Source organism: Macaca mulatta, chromosome 15 (genome assembly GCF_049350105.2).
Source record: "Macaca mulatta isolate MMU2019108-1 chromosome 15, T2T-MMU8v2.0, whole genome shotgun sequence".
Taxonomy (NCBI): Eukaryota; Metazoa; Chordata; class Mammalia; order Primates; family Cercopithecidae; genus Macaca; species Macaca mulatta.
This window is the reverse complement of record NC_133420.1, coordinates 47,682,731-47,704,875: the sequence shown is the minus strand read 5'-3', so window position 1 is coordinate 47,704,875 and position 22,145 is coordinate 47,682,731. Positions and strand designations below refer to the sequence as shown.

Here is a 22,145-nt window from a genome sequence, read left to right as displayed (position 1 = left end):
TGTGGGCACAAACTTCCATTGTCTCCTTCTCAGCTAACAACAGTGTCTCAATCTCTCTCATTCTCCTACTCTTGCTATACAATATCAGCATCACCAACATCATCAAGTTCTCTTACCTTGATTCCTCTCTGTTCTCCTTTCCATTGACTCCCCAATGGGGCTTTTATTTCCTTCCATACTTCGTTCTTTCTTCTACCTGGTGGTGAATCATCAAACACTGCCTTACCAGCATCTTTAAATCTCATGGCCTCCTGTCCTGTAAACATCTGCTACTTGCAAACTGTCAATCTTACAATGATGTAACCTTCATCTTCTCTTCTCTGACACTCTTACAACCATACATACTGGCACCACACAAATTAGAGGAATTTAGATCTACTTGGGACATTTATTTTTAGTTTTTGTGTTTTTGTCTTTCATCATTTATTTCTTATCGTTTGTTATTTTGCTGGAGGAAATCATTAGGTACTTTTTTCAGAGAGTGAAGATGTAAAATATTTCCTGAATTCTTGCATGTTTGGAAGTCTTCATTTTGCTTGCATTGTTGGATAATAATTTTGCCGTGTGCAGAATCAGAGTTTTAAAAGCCTCTTTCTTTAGTTTTGGTAGGTAATTCTCTGTTGCAAATGAGAAGTCTTTTTCTTATTTCTTTACAAATAAATCTGATGTCTCTCTTAAAAAGTTTAGGATTTTTCTTCTTATTTCTAGAGTTTATAAATTTCACAAATTCACAAGAATATGCCAGGTATATTTTTAAGAATTATTCCTACACAGTTCTGGGTGAGACTTGTTTTTTCTTTCTTTGTTTGTTTAGTTTTTATTTTGTTTTGTTTTCTTTCGAGACAAGATCTCACTCTGTAACTCAGGCTGTAGTGCAGTGATATGATCATGGCTCACTGCAGCCTTGACTGCTCTGGCTAAAGCAATCCTCCTGCTTTAGCCTCCCAAGTAGCTAGGACTACAGGCATGAGCCACCATGCCAGGCTAATTTTATTTATTTACTTATTTACTTTTTTTGGTAGAGATAAGTTCTCACTATGTTGCACAGGCTGGTCTTGAACTCCTGTGCTCAAATGATCCTCCCACCTTGGCCTCCCAAAGTATCGAGATTACAGGAGTGAGCCACTGCACCCAGCCTAGGTGGGCCTTTTTGATCTAAAGACCAAAGCTTTTTTGAAAATCAGGTACATTTTCTCTATTTTTTTTCATTTTTCTTTCTCTATGACTTCAAATTTTTTTCCTCATATTTTCTGCATGTCTTGATATTCTATTCTCTTGAAGATTCCTTTTACTTTTCCTTCATATTATGAATGTGGTCTCTGGTATGACTGTTTTGTCATTCTGAGTGTTTTGGTCTTAAAAACTATATTTTTAATTTCTAAGAATTTCCTTGATGGCTCTGTTTTTATAACAAACTCACTTGTATGATACAACATTCATTTAAGCTTCTAAAGATATCACTAGTGCATCTTTTAAAAAGACATTTTCTTTCTTTCCCTGCATTTTATTTCCTTCAGAAAAAAACATTGATTTTGTTTTGATTCCATCCTTTTATGTTTACAATTTTTCTCAATTGATCTTTTATTTTTTGGTCATAAATATACATGGAGTCTTCAGTTAATTAGGTTAAAAAGCTGGTGGGAATAGCAGGACTTCATGGAATACTGATTTGGTACTTACTGTGCGTAAGTAGGTGGGGATCTGCCTATACGCAGGCTTCCCTTCAGTATGCGGAGCAGTAAGAAATAGAATAAGGAAGTTGGAATGCTCTCATTTGCTAAATAATGAAGACTTGATTCTGAAGATGAAACACATTCAAGTATTTCCTTACTTTGTGACACTACCTTTCTTTTGAATGTTTTACATATTCTCTCTGGCCCAAATATTCTTTATTTGGGTTCTATACTAAATCCCCTTTTCTTGTCTTGTTTTTTCCAACCTCTCCTTTTGGAGATCTCATCCATTCATGTGGATATACACCAGTGTGGCCATTCCAATTGCTAAAATTTTGGAATGCTTCCATACTTCTTGGGAAGACCTGTTTTGTAAGGCTCCCAAGATCCCCCAACCCCTATCACTACTCCAGCTCTCTTAAGCCTCCCCTGAAGAGCTCCGTCCCCTAAATTCCTTATGGTCCATCAGCTGAAGTCTCAATGCTGGCACAGCAGGATACTTCCAGCACTCTGCTTTAAGGTGACCAGTTCTTATTGGTCAGTACTTATGACTCCACCCTGAATCATGTTCCCTTACAGTGGGGATCCATGGCTATGCATCAATACTCTAGTCCGTCCTAGTTGACTTTATATTCAATTTCCCAAAAGGGAATTCCTCACCCCTCACCTAACAGATGACCAAGACATCATGTCATGTCACTGAGAAGATAGGAGTTTTTTGCTTTAACCAAAGGTCTTTACCTAAGACATTATCTGTGCCTCAGGTGTACCATATAGATCTTGTTCAGGGAACCCATGGAAGGCACAGATACCACTTTATTTGACTGTCATAGGAATATCAAGTGCTAAGCTAAGTTTTTCCCAGCAACTGTATGACAATACAACTCACAATTGAGGAATCTGGCCAGTACTGTATCTAAATGTAGGTATTTACACTTTATTAGGAGAGTTGTATGCTATAGATAGCAGGCAAAGTAATAAAATTGTTATTTTCCTATATTTTAAAGTCTTCCTTGTATTTTTGTATAACACAGGGCCACAGCAACTCTAAATGGCAGTAAATGCTTAGATTAAAAACCAACAGGAATGCCAGCACTTTGGGAGGCCGAGGTGGGCAGATCACGAGGTCAGGAGATCGAGATCATCCTGACTAACAGGGTGAAACCCCGTCTCAACTAAAAATACAAAAAAAATAAAAAACAAACCAACAAATTAGCCGGGCATGGGTGGTGGGTGCCTCCTGTCACAGCTACTCAGGAAGCTGAGGCAGGAGAATGGCGTGAACCCAGGAGGCGGAGCTTGCAGTGGGCTGAGATTTTGCCACTGCACTCCAGCCTGGGTGACACAGCCAGACTCCATCTCAAAAAAATAAAAAAATAATAAAAATAAATAAATAAAAAACCAACAGATCATGAAGGCTTTGCAAATACCTCTTACTACCAACAACATCAAAGCCCCCACTCCTCTCCCTCTCATTGAATTAGAAGGAAAAAAAGTCCTTATTTTATGCTTTCCTTTGTCAAAACAACAAATTGGTTATGGCACATGTCCTGCAAGAAATAAAATGTATCCATTTCTCAGTAGTCTTTCTTGCCAAGACCCCCTCTGTATCTGTAGCATAAAATTCCTAAGGACATAAATGTAGTTGTAACTATTTTATGAATAGTACTAAAATAACTGGCATCCTGAACTTATCAATTCTTTTGTATATGAGATTTAATAACATTCTTTGAAAGTTTCATATTTCAGAATAAAAATTAACTGGTGTAAACTATTTCTTCTGAAAGATTAAGAGTGTTTGAACAGTAAATTACATGTTTGCTTTACAGAATTGAGTCCCCCCCAAATTGTATGAGAGAATTTCTTCTGATTGTTAATATAATAATATCTGGTTTACTTTCTAGAGAATGAATGTATTTAATTAATAATCATCAAATTTAATAGTCAAATTAAGATGGAAGCAAAAGGGAAAATAGGTCATAATTTATAACTATATAAGAATATAGTTATATCAAAATTTTCTTTTTAAATGTTTTATGTCTATCAGTATGAGTTAAATAATGTCAAATTGCTATGGTGACAGCCTATGTTAATTGGCTTTTATTAACTATCTTTTAAAATGAAGACTACTATGGTAACTTCACACTCTTAATATTTTTCATAAATTTGTGTTTTTCTAGTAAGATTCTAATAAAGCAGAGACAACCAAGTGTTTCTAAACTGATTTCTGTTTGATATCTACTGAAGAAAACTGTCTTAGCATTTGGTGAATTTTTTAATGTAACATACCTCAAATGATTCTTAAAACAGATATTTAGAAGTAAATTGAAAGTTAGAAACTCTAGGTTTAATAAAGCCATATTGCCTTATTTATTTTTAATTTTCATTTCTTTTTAGAACCTAAAATAACTCGTCCTCCCATAAATGTGAAAATAATAGAGGGATTAAAAGCAGTCCTACCATGTACTACAATGGGTAATCCCAAACCATCAGTGTCTTGGATAAAGGGAGACAGCCCTCTCAGGGTAAGTGGTTATGATATTAAAACATGTATATAAAATGTATTTTAAAATATAACATTTCTTTACATACTCAGTTACACACTTACAAACTTCTGATATAAAATAGTTTCCATGTACATTTTAACCAATTGTAAATATTTCTGTTTGCATATATGCAAACTGTATGGCATTTCATTTGGGTCTGACTAGGAAAAAAAAGAAATAGGAACCAATAATGTTAAAGATAGAACAAAGGGAAGCTCATCAGACTAACAGCAGATCTCTCGCCAGAAACTCTACAAGCCAGAAGGGATTGGGGGCCAATATTCAACATTCTTAAAGAAAAGAATTTTCAACCCAGAATTTCATATCCAGCCAAACTAAGCTTCATCACTGAAGGAGAAATAAAATCCTTTACAGACAAGCAAATGCTTAGAGATTTTGTCACCACCAGGCCTGCCCTACAACAGACCCTGAAGGAAGCACTAAACATGGAAAGGAACAACCGGTACCAGCCATTGTAAAAAATATGCCAAAATGTAAAGTCCATCGATGCTAGGAAGAAACTGCATCAACTAACGAACAAAATAATCAGCTAATATCATAATGACAGGATCAAGTTCACACATAACAATATTAACCTTAAATGTAAATGGATTAAATGGTCCAATTAAAAGACACAGACTGGCAAACTGGATAAAGAGTCAAGACCCATCAGTTTGCTGTATTTAGGAGACCCATCTCACATGCAGAGACACACATGGGCCCAAAATAAAGGGATGGAGGAAGATCTACCAAGCAAATGGAAAACAAAAAAAAGCAGGGGTTGCAATCCTAGCCTCTGATAAAACAGACTTTAAACCATCAAAGATCAAAAGAGACAAAGAAGGTCATTACATAATGGTAAAGGGATCAATTCATCAGGAAGAGCTAACTATCCTAAATATATATGCACCCAATACAGGAGCAACCAGATTCATAAAGAAAGTCCTTAGAGACTTACAAAGAGACTTAGACTCCCATACAATAATAATGGGAGACTTTAAAACCCCACTGTCAACATTAGACAGATCAACGAGACAGAAAGTTAACAAGGATATCCAGGAATTGAACTCATCTCTGCAGCAAGTGGACCTAATAGACATCTACAGAACTCTCCACCCCAAATCAACAGAATATACATTCTTCTCAGCACCACATCACACTTATTCCAAAATTGACCACATAATTGGAAGTAAAGCACTCCTCAGCAAATGTACAAGAACAGAAATTATAACAAACTGTCTCTCAGACCACAGTGCAATCAAACTAGAACTCAGGACTAAGAAACTCAATCAAAACCACTTAACTACATGGAAACTGAACAACCTGCTCCTGAATGACTACTGGGTACATAACAAAATGAAGGCAGAAATAAAGATGTTCTTTGAAACCAATGAGAACAAAGACACAACATACCAGAATCTCTGGGACACATTTAAAGCAGTGTGTAGAGGGAAATTTATAGCACTAAATGCCCACAAGAGAAAGCTGGAAAGATCTAAAATTGATACCCTAACATCACAATTAAAAGAACTAGAGAAGCAAGAGCAAACACATTCAAAAGCTAGCAGAAGGCAAGAAATAACTAAGATCAGAGCAGAACTGAAGGAGATAGAGACACAAAAACCCTCCAAAAAAATCAATGAATCCAGGAGCTGGTTTTTTGAAAAAAGCAACAAAATTGATAGACCACTAGCAAGACTAATAAAGAAGAAAAGAGAGAAAAATCAAACAGACACAATAAAAAATGTTAAAGGGGATATCACCACCGACCCCACAGAAATACAAACTACCATCAGAGAATACTATAAACACCTCTACGCAAATAAACTAGAAAACCTGGAAGAAATGGATAATTTCCTGGACACTTACACTCTCCCAAGACTAAATCAGGAAGGAGTGGAATCCCTGAATAGACCAATAGCAGGCTCTGAAATTGAGGCAATAATTAATAGCCTACCAACCAAAAAAAGTCCAGGACCAGATGGATTCACAGTCGAATTCTACCAGAGGTAAAAGGAGAGCTGGTAGCATTCCTTCAGAAATGATTCCAATCAACAGAAAAAGAGGGAATCCTCCCTAACTCATTTTATGAGGCCAACATCATCCTGATACCAAAGCTTGGCAGAGACACAACAAAAAAAAGAGAATTTTAGACCAATATCCCCAATGAACATCGATGCAAAAATCCTCAATAAAATACTGGCAAACTGAATCCAGCAGCACATCAAAAAGCTTATCCACCATGATCAAGTGGGCTTCATCCTGGGATGGAAGGCTCATTCAACTTACGCAAATCAATAAACATAATCCAGCACATAAAGAGAACCAAAGACAAAAAGGATATAAACGTAATCCAGCATATAAACAGAACCAAAGACAAAAAGACAAAAACCACATGATTATCTCAATAGATGCAGAAAAGGCCTTTGACAAAATTCAAAAGCCCTTCATGCTAAAAACTCTCAATAAATTCAGTATTGATGGAACGTATCTCAAAATAATAAGAGCTATTTATGATAAACCTGCAGCCAATATCATACTGAATGGGCAAAAACTGGAAGCATTCCCTTTGAAAACTGGCACAAGACAGGGATGCCCTCTCTCACCACTCCTATTCAACATAGTGTTGGAAGTTCTGGCTAGAGCAATCAGGCAAGAGAAAGAAATCAAGGGTATTCAGTTAGGAAAAAAAAAATTCAAACCCTCCCTGTTTACAGATGACATGACTGTATATTTAGAAAACCCTATTGTCTCAGCCCAAAATCTCCTTAAGCTGATAAGCAACTTCAGCAAAGTCTCAGGATACAAAATTAATGTGCAAAAATCACAAGCATTCTTATATACCAGTAACAGACAGACAGAGAGCCAAATCATGAATGAACTCCCATTCACAATAGCATCAAAGAGAATAAAATACCTAGGAATCCAACTTACAAGGGATGTAAAGGACCTCTTCAAGGAGAACTACAAACCACTGCTCAGTGAAATAAAAGAGGACACAAACAAATGGAAGAACATACCATGCTACCATGCTCATGGATAGGAAGAATCAATATTGTGAAAATGGCCATACTGACCAAAGCAATTTATAGATTCAATGCCATCCCCATTAAGCTACCAATGACTTTCTTCACAGAATTGCAAAAAACTGCTTTAAAGTTCATATGGAACCAAAAAGGACCCCGCATTGCCAAGGCAATCCTAAGCCAAAAGAACAAAGCTGGAGGCATCGTGCTACCTGACTTCAAACTATACTGCAAGGCTACCGTAACCAAAACAGCATGGTACTGGTACCAAAACAGAGATATAGACCAATGGAACAGAACAGAGCCCTCAGAAATAATACCACACATCTACAGCCATCTGATCTTTGACAAACCTGAGAAAAACAAGAAATGGGCAAAGGATTCCCTATTTAATAAATGGTGCTGGGAAAATTGGCTAGCCATAAGGAGAAAGCTGAAACTGGATCCTTTCCTTACTCCTTATACGAAAATTAATTCAAGATGGATTAGAGACTTAAATGTTAGACCTAAAACCATAAAAACCCTAGAAGAAAACCTAGGTAATACCATTCAGGACATAGGCATGGGCAAGGACTTCATGTCTAAAACACCAAAAGCAATGGCAACAAAAGCCAAAATTGACCAATGGGATCTAATTAAACTAAAGAGCTTCTGCACAGCAAAAGAAACTACCATCAGAGTGAACAGGCAACCTACAGAATGGGAGAAAAATTTTGCAATCTATTCATCTGACAAAGTGCTAATATCCAGAACCTACAAAGAACTCAAACAAATTTACAAGAAAAAAACAAACAACCTCATCAAAAAGTGGGCAAAGGATATGAACAGACACTTCTCAAAAGAAGACATTCATACAGCCAACAGACACATGAAAAAATGCTCATCATCACTCGCCATCAGAGAAATGCAAATCAAAACTACAATGAGATACCATCTCACGCCAGTTAGAATGGCAATCATTAAAAAATCAGGAAACAACAGGTGCTGGAGAGGATGTGGAGAAATAGGCACACTTTTAGACTGTTGGTGGGAGTGTAAACTAGTTCAACCATTGTGGAAAACAGTGTGGCAATTCCTCAAGGATCTAGAACTAGAAATACCATATGACCCAGCCATCCCATTACTGGGTATATGCCCAAAGGATTATAAATCATGCTGCTATAAAGACATATGCACACATGTTTATTGCAGCACTATTCACAATAGCAAAGACTTGGAGTCGACCCAAATGTCCATCAGTGACAGACTGGATTAAGAAAATGTGGCACATATACACCATGGAATACTATGCAGTCATAAAAAAGGATGAGTTCATGTCCTTTGTAGAGACATGGATGCAACTGGAATCCATCATTCTCAGCAAACTATCGCCAAGAACAGAAAACCAAACATCGCATGTTCTCACTCATAGGTGGGAACTGAACAATGAGATCACTTGGACACCGGGGCCTATTGTGGGGAGGGGGAGAGGGAAAGGGGAGAGGGTTAGCATTAGGAGATATACCTAATGTAAATGACGAGTTAATGGGGCACACACCAATATGGCACACGTATACATATGTAACAAACCTGCACGTTGTGTGCATGTAACCTAGAACTTAAAGTATAATAATAAGAAAAAATAATGCATTAGTAGGGTATATGAGTTACAACCAATGAACTAATATTGATACATTATCATTAAATTTATAGTTTACATTTAAAAAAAAAGATAGAAAAGGAGGCAATGCAAAAGCAAACCTGGAATCACTTGTGTTTGTTGACTGGTTATGTCATTTATTTTTTTAATGTTGAATCTGAGACATAGGGGATGAAAAAGAGACACTAAAACCCAGGCTTTAGAACTGACAATTTCTGGAAGGAGGGATGGAGACAAGGTTCGTAAGAAAAGAAATGAGAGCTCTGGAGAGAAGTTAGGCGAAAAGACTCAAGATTCATACACAAATACCTTGGCAAATCCCTCCTGAGTCACACCTGTAATTCCAGCACTTCAGGATGCCAAGGCAGGCGGATCACCTGAGGTCGGGACTTCAAGACCAGCCTGGCCAACATGGTGAAATCCTGTCTCTACTAAAAATACAAAAATTAGCTGGATGTGGTGGTGCGTGCCTATAATCCCAGCTATTCAGGAGGCTGAGGCAGAAGATTCACTTGAACCTGAGAGGCAGAGTTTGCAAGATCGCACCCTGCACTCTAGCCTGGGCAATAGAATGAGACTCCATTTCAAAAAAAAAAGTTATTATCTATATGCTTATTTTGTACTGCCTCTGTATCTTCTCCCCACATTTATTGATAAATTGTTATATGGCATCATTATTGTCTTTCCATCTTTGTATCACCTAAAAGATCACAGACTATGTTTCTCATTTAACAATGCATAGTGTATTTTATGGGGAATGCAAAGGTGTCACCATATGTCAATTAATTGAACTAAGGTATAAAATTATTCAGCTCTGCTTTATTTAAAATAAAATAAATATTGCTAATTTTTAATGATTATCTAATTATCTGGCTTTCCTTTTGTTATAAATCTTGGTGCATTTCCTACAATGACAAACAAGGGTGGTTGTACTTATGTTACTGAATTTAGGGTCCAAAACAGAAAAGACAGATGTAATATTTAAACTCTAAGGAGTAATTTTAATATTTTGTGTGAAATTTTCTAGTATTTCAAAGGACATGTACTCTTCTAAAGACACCATCTAGGGTGCAAGGTAAACTTGATAGTTAAAAGTAATGCATTTATTTATTTTTATTTCAATAGTTTTTGGGGTACTAGTGGTTTTGGGTTACACGGATGAACTGTTATAGTGGCCAAGTCTGAGATTTTAGTGCATCTATCACCCAAGTGCTGTACATTATACCCAGTATGTAGTTTTGTATGCCTCACCACCCCCTTCTGCAATATTTACCCCTTCTAAAAGCAATGCTTTTAATCAGATTTAGCAGTGACTTTAGGGAAGTAAAATAAGCCTTTACATATATACTCATGTGATGAAAGAAAATAAAAATAAACTATACCTCATAGGACCCTGGTGAAGATTAACTTAGGTACTCCTGCACTATTTCATTTAATATTGTATGTTTTATATAATAAGTGCCCAATAAAGGTCAAAGTGATATCTTTGATGATAATAGTGATGACAATAAGTTGATGATATTTGGCAAATGCATCCTTGATAGACCCTTAAACATTTTTGAATTCACGTCCCTATCTCTGGCAGGAAAATTCCCGAACTGCAGTTCTTGAATCTGGGAGCTTGAGGATTCATAACGTACAAAAGGAAGATGCAGGACAGTATCGATGTGTGGCAAAAAACAGCCTTGGGACAGCATATTCAAAAGTGGTGAAGCTGGAAGTTGAGGGTAAGGAGCTGCATTTGTTCCACTCACAGTGTGACCAGGGGCCTCACTCTCTACTGTGAAGGCTGCACTTGGACTTGGGAGAGAATAGATGTGGGCAGCCCAGTTCCCTCAGTTGTTCCAGATATTAGGCCATAAGGTCAAGCCTATGATAACAGAATAGGAAAACTGAAAAAGAAAGAAATTTTCACTAGTATAAAAGGTCATATTCCATTGATTACTTACAATCACTGGTAATTTTTACCAAACAGACTAAATTTACTATAACAGTAAAATAACAGAAATCCATTTTAGAATGTCTTCCTGGTTTGGACAATTCTTCCCTCATTTACAAACTTGGGCACAACAATTTTAATCTTTTTCATCATACAGAGCAACTTTAAAAAGATGTGATAAGGGGGAAAATGTAGCTATTTTCAGATAGTATTCTATCACAAAGCTTGAAAAAAAAATAAAACAGTAACTCAAATCGTAAAGCCAAAAATAATCTCAGTTCTATGAGTTATGTTGTCAAAATAGTTTTTCTTCTCTTTCTAAAAATATTTTTTAATCAGCTAATTCAATAACTTGGTGTGAAAGGTCTTCACTGAGAAATCAGAATCCAAATAGGTCTAGGTGTTCTATTCACTTGTCAGTCAGGTCCTTCCTGACCTAAAATTGCACCACATTTTGCTTAAAAAGAAGAACTACCAGCACACCTCTATTAGGTGAGTAAATTGAGTACACACCCTTCCTAGCTCTTCCTGTTGTATGCCAGAGAATTAACATCTTTGGCTCCTAGCTTTCTCACCTATTAAGTGGGGTTTGCTCTATTTAATGAAGTTAGATGTTGATAGTGTTTAGCAGAGCATCTGGTCCTTTGTGCACCCTCAATAAATGTTGGTTATAAGAATTATCATCTATTTTTCTGCTTTTCTCTTATCTGATTGATAAGTGTTAGAGCATCACATACTGGCACAAATTACAGTTCAATCAGGAAAAGACTTGAAGAGTTCTCCATATTTTGCTTTGATTCTATCCTACTTTCCTTAGGCCAAAATCTATCCTTTTCTGCATATTTCCTTCTCACTCATATAGTTTTCTATTAACCCCTTTAAGATTATTTTTATTTCCTTGATGGACATTCCTGCCACATCTTTAATGATCTCGTTTCCCACATTTGCCTCTAATTGAGGTAACATCTTTATTATGTCATTGGACCAATTGCTCATAAAACGTTCATTAATTCCTCATGGAAAATAATGAGGTTGGTGGGAATAGTTGCTGTCAGAATATAAAAACACATTTTCAGCAAGTTGCTGTAATTTAGTATCTTCTAAATAATCAGTGCTGTTTAAAGCTCAGTATTCAACAACCAGTTGATGTGATTTATTCAGTGAAAACTAAATAAACCTACAAACCCACCCAAACACGCATTCAGACTCACTGAATATCTGTCTGCCTACATCCAGTGTTTTCTTGTTCTGTCTAAGGAATGATGCAGAATTAATGCTATCTATTTGTATAAAATACCACAAAGAGTCTTTATCTTTAAGATATTAAAAATAAGACTTCTGTATTATCATATTTAATACTGATCATTTAGGTCACTAGCTTCATAGGTATTAAAACAACTTGCTTTACCTTGGACCTAGAGAAAATCATCACCGAACTCCATTAGTTGGAGTTATTATACAGTCTGGTTTTGTGTTACCATTTAATTTTGTATCATGCCTGTCAGTAGCACTGAATACTGCCTCTTTTTTCATAACCTTTAAATGGTCATGCTTAGTGCTTTAAAAGTTAAGATATGCTAGAGACTGTATTAAATTTGCTAGTACTGAGAGCTCATAATATCATTTAAAGTTACTCTAACTGTAGTTAATATGATGTTAGCACACATGTCTATTTCTACCTTCATCTTAGTCACTATTAAAATAGCCAAAATATGTGACATGCTTAGCACAATTGCTGGTACATAATAAGCATTTAATAAATGGAATCTACTATACTTTTTATGATTAAAATATAAAATTGTAATAAACTTGCTTTGGCTCTGAAAGCTCTGAAATGTTGACTTCCACTTGAAGAAATAGTTGAGGTATTTTCATAAGATATAATGTAGACGTAACCTACTTAGAGGTAGGGCTACCTCAACATACAACTCAGAACAAGTTTTAAAAAAAAGCAACTGAGAAATGACTGGAAAAACCTCAAAAGTACATGCAGATGCCTGCTAGTTTGGCAATGATGAGGACTGAAGATGATGAGGCAGGGCCATGGTCAGTTGGGGCAGACGAGCATATGTATGTATCAAGTCGTAACCCTGCAAATTAGTTATGTAATGGCTATATCGAATCAGAACTCTATGGTGCCATTTGATGCTGGGCTACACTTAACCCAGATGGGCATACAGGAAAAGATATGGTTTTGTCATTGATAACCTCTAATAAAGATAAACATACCAGGCCATGGATTGAGTACAATGTGGTAACTAAATCTTTGCTGTAACAAATGTGAAAGAAACACCCTACCACACAGAAGTAAAGCTCCCTTTCTAGGTTGCCATTCTCAGACTGCTGGATCTCTGCAATGGAAATGTAAAGGTATCCTATACTTTGGTCTTGCCTTAAAATGTTCAACCAGTGACATACAGAATTATTGATGGAACCATCTAACTCAAGCACGGTGCAGCATGGATGTCTTTTTGAAAGGATGTCCAATGGGAAGGCTAACATTTTAAAAGGTTCCATTGAGGCTAAATGTTTTATGTGGAGTATCTTGTTTAATCCTCACTAAAAGTCTGTAACAAGGGCCCTATATTCTGCCATTTTAGGAAACAGAGGAATAGAGAGGATAGCTAACTTACACAAGGCTGCACAGATAGCTATGTCTAAGAATTTGAGTAAGGCTGACTACTGTCTGTTCTATTAAAAAATGAGATAGTCCTATGTGACATTGTCAAGAGAAGTGTCTAGACGAAAACGAGGGGAAAAGCCAGAATTCTGCAAATGAAGAGGTTGGGAGCTGAAAAAAAAGAGACAGGAGGTATTGACAAATTTTTCGATAAATTTTTCAGACAAAGGGGAGGAGCCAAAAAAGGGAGCAGTAGCTGGAGCTATGTTTGGTGTGTAGATCATGTTGCATTGCAAGATTTCTCTTTGAAAAAGATTGAAATGTAAAAAAATTAAATGTTAAAATATTAATGAGACTGAGCTCAGAGAGAAGGAAAATTCGAACATACATAAGAAAATATTCAAGGGAATGTGGTGCTGGAAAATGCACAAGGGTTGTATTTGGGGGCCAAGTAGAATGATAAACTGTATACAGAGGGTGACCACATGTTCCAGTTTTCCCAAGACAGTTCTGGTTTACACCTGTTGTCCTGGAATCATTATTAATAGAGTCTCTCTTTTACTTTCAGAAGTATCTAAGCTTCCACGATAAATTACATGGTCACTCTCCTTAGACAGGAAGACAGCATGTCCTCGTATTAGGAAGAAAGAAGAAGGGAGCTGTTTTCAGTATAAATTAGTTCATAAGTTTGGTGGATGGAATTTCAGAAAATTCTGTTCTTATGGTCTCTATTTCTTCTAGGAAGGAGAAATTAGGGTTATCTGTTGAAAACACTTTTGTTAAAGGGTCAGGGAAGGGGGTGGGGATGAGGTGAGTTCTAAAATAGCTGTGGGATGGGAGAGATGACTCACAAAGTAAACCAGGAAGGTAGGGCAGCATTAAAGTTTTAGTAGAGAGCAGGACCATGAATATGGAGTGGCATCAATCTGCATGGTTGCAGGGTTTTTCCTCCAGTGTTGCTCTGCTATACAGCTGTAAGTTCAGAAAATTGCAGAAAGCTAAATTCAAAGGCAAGACATAAGTGTTGGGGTTTTGTCAGGAAGGAAAATAGGGCAAAGGATTTAAGACTATTGCAAAAGAGAGATTGAAGCAATGAATCATGGAATCTTTAGGTACCAAATACACCTATAATCCCTCCCTCCCTCCCTCCCTCCCACCCTCTCTCCCTCCCTCCCTCCCTCCCTCCCTCCCTCCCTCCCTCCCTCCCTTCCTTCCTTCCTTCCTTCCTTCCTTCCTTCCTTCCTTCCTTCCTTCCTTCCTTCCTTCCTTCCTTCCTTGTTTGTTTTGAGACAAAGTCTCATTCTGTTGCTCAGGTTGGAGTGCAACGGCACAATCATAGCTTACTGTAGCCTCAAATTCCTAGGCTTAAGTTATTCTCCCACCTCAGCTTCTTGATTTGCTGGGGCTACAAGTGTGCACCACTGTGCCCAGGTATTTTATTTTATTTTATAGAGGGTCTTGCTATGTTGCCCAGGTTGGTCTCAAACTCCTCAAGCAATCCTCCAGCCTCGGTCTCCCAAAATGTTGGGATTACAGGCACGAGCTACCATGCCCAGCCACACCTATGATTTAATATCCAAATATGAAATATTCTCAGATTTGAGCCAGGATTAAACACTATAGCTCCAGCAATATGACAGACAAGAAAATATGAAAATCTTTCTACTACAAACACCCAGAAATGCTGGGCTAGTTGTATAACTCGTAAGAATAAAATGTAAATCTCTGGAAGCTCAAAATGCACAGGAACTGCAAAAACTGTAAACTCAATGGGCTGGTTTCTTGTTGTTCTAAAGGTAATGGGACAGGTGCTCATCTCTATAAACTAGGAGATTGGTTTGAAGACCATTAAAAGGGATTAGTTTGAAAACCCTTAAACGGGCAGGAGACAGGGTTGTGGCCCATGTGAAATGGAGGTTAGCATTCAGACCCTTGTATAAAGCTGAGAACCACAAAAGTAGAAAGATGGGCTAGAAATTCCATCTACAGGCACAAAAACACAACAAAATGGCTTGTCTGTCTTTAGTCGTGAGGAAGAAAAAAACCAGGTCTTCTTAGGAGTGAATATTCAACACCTAGGACTATAGCTTTCATAGGCTTGATATTGACTTAATACCGTCAGCACTGCCTGGGAATTCTCAGCTGGAAAAATGAACATACAAACTGGTTTCAGGCTGGGCACAGTGGCTCACCCCTGTAATCACAGCACTTTGGGAGGCTGATGGCTTGAGCACTGGAGACCAACCTGGGCAACATGGCAAAACTCCGTCTCTACAAAAAATACAAAAATTAGCCAGGTGTGGTGGCACATGCCTGTAGTCTCAGCTACTTGGGAGCCTGAAGTGGGAGGATGGCTTGAGCTCAGGAGGTGGAGGCTGCAGTAAGCCAAGATCATGTCACTGTACTTCAGCCTGGTCAACAGAGTGAGACCCTGTCTCAAAAAAACAAAAAAGCAAAACAACAACAACAAAACCTACATATACACAAAACATTGGTTCCAGGCCAAAAAACCCACATACACACAAAACATTGGTTCCAGGCCAAAAATTTAACAAGAAAAAAAAGTTCAAAGAAGAAGCACTTTACCCAGGTTACACAGGCATTTCACTGAGGATGAGTTCACAATGCGAAATTGTCACACCTACGGAAAACAACCTACCTCGAGTGAGTGTTATCCAACGTAATATACAAAGAAAATTCAGTTAACCAAATAACATCATAGAAACTATAAAATAAGTATGCTTAAAGCAATTAAAAATACAAAAGGAGGAATAAGAAAAGCTGAAAATACATTAGGGCCAGGCACAGTGGCTCATGCCTGTAATCCCAGAAATTTGGGAAGCTAAGCCAGGCAGATTACTTGAGGTCAGGAGTCCAAGACCAGCCTGGCCAACATTGTGAAACCCCATCTCTACTAAAAATACAAAAATTAGCCCGGCATGGTGGTGCACACCTGTAATCCCAGCTACTCAGAAGGCTGAGACAAAAGGATCTCTTAAACCCAGGAGGCAGAGGTTGCAGTGAGCCAAGATTGTGCCACTACACTCCAGCCTGGGCAACAGAGTGAGACTTTGTCTAAAATAATAATAATAATAAATAATAAATAGGAAGACAGGCAGTTTTGAAAAATAATTAAATATAATTTTAACAAATACAAAATACAATTAAAATTAAAATTCAATGGATGAGTAATAGTATATTAGATAGACATAAAGAGATAATTCACCCATTAGAAATCAGCTCTTCAGAATTTAGAATTCAATACAGAAAGAGTTTGAAAGGATGGAAAAGATGAAATTGAATTTAAGAAATGATAAAAGATATATTACAGAAAGAGAAAATACAGAAAATATGAGAGGCAATACTCCAAAACATGGTGACTAAGAACTTTCCAGCATTGATGAAAGACTTAAATCTTCAAGTACATGAAGCACACCAAGTCCCAATCGGTAAAAGTGAAGAGCAGAGAAATAAACATTTCACACCCAGTCTAATCATAATGAAACATCAAAGACAAAGATATTATCTTAAAATATTGAAGACAGATTACTTATAAAGGACAACAATTAGGATAACAATAGAGTGTGGGGAAACTATCACTTTCATCTATCCTTACAATTTGGTAAAGCCCCGTGGAGGTTTACAAAAAATAAAAATCAAACTTTAAAATATGTATAGATTTGTCTCAGCAATTTAACTTCTGAAAATTTATCTAAAGGGATATTTGCACAAGTATATGTTCAAGATTATTTGTCACAAAGCTGCTTAGTAAAAAGTTGTAAAGAACTTAAATTTGCATCAATAGGAGACCAACTAAATACGTGATGAAATTCCATCAGCCATTAAAAAGAATGAGATGTATTTATATACATTAACTTCTAAAATTACCATATATGTGACTTGGATCTGCTTTCCATCTCTGAGCCTCAGCTTTCTCTTCTCTAAAATAGAGATAAAAGCAGAACCTACCTCTTAGGATGCTTGATTATTAAATAGTTAATATAGACACATAGTGTATACTACATAATTATTTGCTGTTTTATTATTTATTTCATGTATTTAATAAGTACTTGTATAGTGCTTACCATGTGCAAGATACTGTTCTAAATGCTTTGGAATATTAATTCATTACCAATATAATATGTTCATAAGTGAAAAAGGAAGTTAAAGAACAGTATATCTTATTATTATATTTTAGAGTACATGTATATCAAACTCTTAAATCGTCATCTCTGCATAGAAAATTATATAGGGGTGCTGGGCATGGTGGCTCACACCTGTAATCCCAGCACTTTGGGAGGTTGAGGTAGGTGAATCATGAGGTTAGGAGTTCGAGACCAGCCTGGCCAACATGGTGAAACCCTATCTCTACTGAAAATACAAAAAATTAGCTGGGTGTGGTGGTGAGCACCTGTAATTTCAGCTACTTGGGAAGCTAAGGCAGGAAAATCACTCGAACCTGGGAGGCAGAGGTTGCAGTGAGCAGAGATTGTGCCACTGCACTCCAGCCCCAGCAACAGTGTGAGAAAAAAAAGAAAGAAAATTATATGGGTGTAACTTCTATTTTACACTTTATGTAGGTCTATACTTTTTGCATCTTTATAAAGAGATCTTTATAATTAGGAAGAATTAATACATGCATTTATGCTTTGGGAAAAAAACACTTCTTCCAAATATTACACTATTTTGATAAAGTAACATGAACCTTTTTGTTCATTAGTTTGATATTTTTGCAGTTCTGTTGCTCCATTGTGCTCCAGGACAAACTCAGAGATGGGAAAATTTTGTCAAAGGCAATTGATTCCTATGTTGATTAGGTTTTCACAACACTTGGATATTGGCTGAAGAATTTTGAAGGTGAAAGTCTATCAGGAGAACCAGCCCCCAATATTTCAACATAGATTCTTTTCTATTTTCCCTAAGTGTCAGCCAGTCTGAGAAATAAAAAGAAAGTACAAAGAGAGAAATTTTACAGCTGGGCCTCTGGGGGTATCATCACATATTGGTAGGACCGTGATGGTGACCCTGAGCCACAAACCCAGCAAGTTTTAATTAGGGATTTTAAAAGGGGAGGAGGTGTACAAACAGAGAGTAGGTCATAAGGATCACATGCTTCAAGGGCAATAAAGAACACAAGGCAAGACAAAATTAGAATTACTGATGAGCATCTATGTCCCACTGTGCACACATTGTTTTGATAAATATCTTAACAGGAAACAGGGTTCGAGAGCAGACAACTGGTCTAACTAGAATGTACCAGGCTGGAATTTCCCAATCCTAGTAAGCCTGAGGGTACTGCAGGAGACCAGGGCGTATTTCAGTCCCTATCTCAACCGCATGAGACAGACACTCCCAGAGCAGCCATCTATAGACCTACCCCCAGGAATGCATTCCTTCCCCAGGGCTATTCCTTGCTGCGAAAAGAATTCAGTGATATTTCTCGTACTCACACATCTGTCTATAGGTTTTCTGCGAGCAGAATAATATGTCTCTATCTGCCCGAACCCGCAGGCAGTCAGACCTTATAGTTATCTTTCCTTGTTCCCTGAAAATTGAGTTATTCTGTCCTTTTTCAGGGTGCACTGATTTCATATTGTTCAAACACATATATTTTACAATCAATTTGTACAGTTAATGCAATCATCAAAGGGTCCTGAGGTGACATACATCCTCAGTTTATGAAGATGATGGGATTAAGAGATTAAAGTAAGATGGGTGTAAGAAATTATATAAGTATTAATTTTGGGAACTGATAAATGTCCATGAAATCTTCACAATGTATGTTCTTTTGCCGTGGTTCCAGCTGGTCCCTCCGTTTGGGGTCCCTGACTTCCCGCAACAGAGGTCCTGATGAACAGGATGTGGAACATACCATTTCCTTTGGGAAGGAATCAATCCTTAAAGCTGCTAAGCTTGAGACCTACAAGAGGAAGTTGGCAGAGCTACCTAGATAGAGGAAGTCAAGGGGGTCAGAGAACAGCAGCCGCTTATGAAGTCTCCACCCAGCTGACTCTTCTTTTCTACGTATAGGTGGAAACCTGAAATTTATGATTTTATAGTCTGGAATGGTTTGGAGGATCCAGCACAAAAGTTTTGTTAGGATTCTGATTTCTCGGTGAACATTTTCCACACTTTGTTGGGTGTTACTGACTTACAGCATAAAGGGAAAAGTAAAACAAAGGTAAGCTCCTACAGGAAAGGGAAGCACCGCTAGGTAATAACTATTTAGGTATACTGATTTAACATTGACAGGGAAGCGTCTGTTGTTTCCCAGATGCCACAGTCATCTGGCATGTAGAAAAAAGTTTTCAATCTTACAACTGTGGAGGCTCTTCTAGGAAGGTTAAGCCCTGTCTCAGGCCCCTGTGTGCCACAGGGCTCTAGGAGAGGATTCATGGCAGGATGTGACCAGGGAACATCTTATTGTCTGATGTCACCAGAGAAATCTACATATCATATTTCATGCATTCTAAGATGTTCATTTTTTCATATTTTGGCATATCTGGGTTGCATGTCAGTCATTAATCCCTTATAATCACAATTTTAGTTTCTTTGTTGCATATTTTAAAATCTCTGAAATTGAAATTTGTCTTACAGGTGCTAAAGGCATTCACACCCAGTTTGTGGCTTCTGCCCTCCAGCTAAGATCATTCCTTAGCTGTCCCCAAATATGAGAATGAATATACAGTGATAAAACAAAAATAAATCAGCCATCTTGGCTCATAAAGCTTAATTTTTAACTAGAAATTTTCCTTCTGCTTGAAATAATTTTATTAGTTCCTCATAGAAATGAAAGCATTATTTTCAGTGGGATGATTCCAGCTAGCCTTTTTCCCTCAAAACCTTTTATTTGCTGCCTATTCATTTTATTAGGTTGAAATAGAGACTAAGTGACTTTTCAGGGCCATATAGAGGAAATTCTCTTTTAAGAGACAGTTTTGTCTGCTTTTCTAATCCACTTCACATTCTGCTTTAGGTATGGTGTGTAGTCAAAGAGTGATCTATATTTTTTTTATATATCTGAAATTATTTTCTCCTGAGTACCTCTAAAGGCCAGGAAGACAGATACTCAGGGGCAGAGGGATATGGCACTGGAACATGCTGATTTGAATGGCAGGGCTGGAATTTTCAATGAGGGTTTGCTATCATGATTGCTTGGGACAACTTTTGAAATTCTGATTTTACTTCCCTGTTTTGACCAGTGGCATATGCTCCCTTTAAAATGCTAGACCAGAGGGCCAACCATAGTGGCTCACACCTGTAATCCCGGCACTTTGGGAGGTCGAGGTAGGTGGATCACTCGAGGCCAGGAGTTGAAGACCAGCCTGGGCAACATGGTGAAGCCATGGCTCTACTTAAAATACAAAAATTAGCCAGGCATGGTGGTGGACACCCGTAATCCCAGCTACTCGGGAGGCTGAGGCAGGAGAACTGCTTGAGCCTGGGAGGCGGAGGTTGCAGTGAGCTGAGATGGAGCCACTGAACTCCAGCCTGGGCGACAGAGTGAGACCCTGTCTCAAAGAAAGAGAGAGAGAGAGAGAGAGAGAGAAAGAATATTAGTTCCTCTGACCAGTGCAGGGCCTCATGCCTATAATCCCAATACATTGGAAGGCCAAGGTGGGTGAATCACTTGAATCCAGGAGTTGGAGTCAAGCCTGGGTGACATGGCAAAAACTCATCTCTACAATAAAGTAAAATAAAATAAAATAAAATAAAATAAAATAAAATAAAATAAAATAAAATACCAGACCATAGAAATCAAATCTTTTAAGGTGATAACATAATTATTGTTTTTTATAGCTGGGGGGTGTCTTTGTTATAAGTTTTTTAATCATTGCAAAAGACTCATTTACAATTTACAAATATCTAATTTTCTTTTTTCCCCTCACATTCTTTGCCTTAACTATGACTTTTAAAAATGCACTTATTTATTTGAGGCTGAATGTGGCTCTTACTACATTCTGTGACTATCACATTCAGATAAATACTGCTTTGTGTATAGAAACTGGCTGAATGTGGAGTACTTGAGACCCAAATTAAAATAGATGGATGCTGGAGTGTATCAAGCTCTTGTTGATTGCATTTTCTATTATTATCTTGTTTACCCTTGAAGCTTTAAGCCATTAAGGAAAACATTGGGCAGAAGCTGGAATCAAGAGAGGACTGTCAGTCGGCAATTGCTGGTGGGAAGAGGTGTCCTGGCACAAATACAAAACTGCAAATAAGAGCCAGGCAGGGTCTAGAAGCAGAACAAAAAGAACAGAGTCCTTCTAGGTACAGGGTCATTGTAGGGTTCCCTAATGTTTAAATGCATCCTTATTTCCTCAGGACTTTGAAAAGCAGCCTCCTGTCAAAACACGGAGAGGCATTTTGGGGAGTGACAAGGGAATGCAAGTCATATGGAGAATTTAAGTGTCTTCAGTGCATGAGTCTCCATCACTTGTCAGGACACCTGAGCGCTGCCAGCCCAATTTCTTTGCAGTCTGGAAGGCTGCACTATGTACCCTTAAGGCCAACAAAATCTATTCAGAAGCTTTTATCTGAAGATATTTTTGCAGACATATGAAATGGGTAAGACAAGTAGAATTCCGAAAGATGAAAATAAATAATAATCTCTATCTATCTATTTATCTATCTATCTTGTCACAGAAGCAGATGTCAATAGATGTAACTATAAAAGATCAGCATTGTCTTCAAAATTT

General features: G+C 37.5%; 1 protein-coding gene across 2 annotated transcripts in view; it reads left to right on the top strand.

The window, feature by feature from the left end:
* MUSK (muscle associated receptor tyrosine kinase) overlaps positions 1-22,145 on the top strand; it is a 131,967-nt gene that overhangs the window by 20,992 nt on the left and 88,830 nt on the right. For both annotated transcript variants that reach the window (XM_077966607.1, XM_077966608.1), the window contains exons 4-5: positions 4,071-4,198; positions 10,470-10,611. In XM_077966607.1, coding sequence (XP_077822733.1) covers positions 4,071-4,198; positions 10,470-10,611 — 270 coding nt within the window. The remainder of the gene's footprint in view (positions 1-4,070; positions 4,199-10,469; positions 10,612-22,145) is intronic.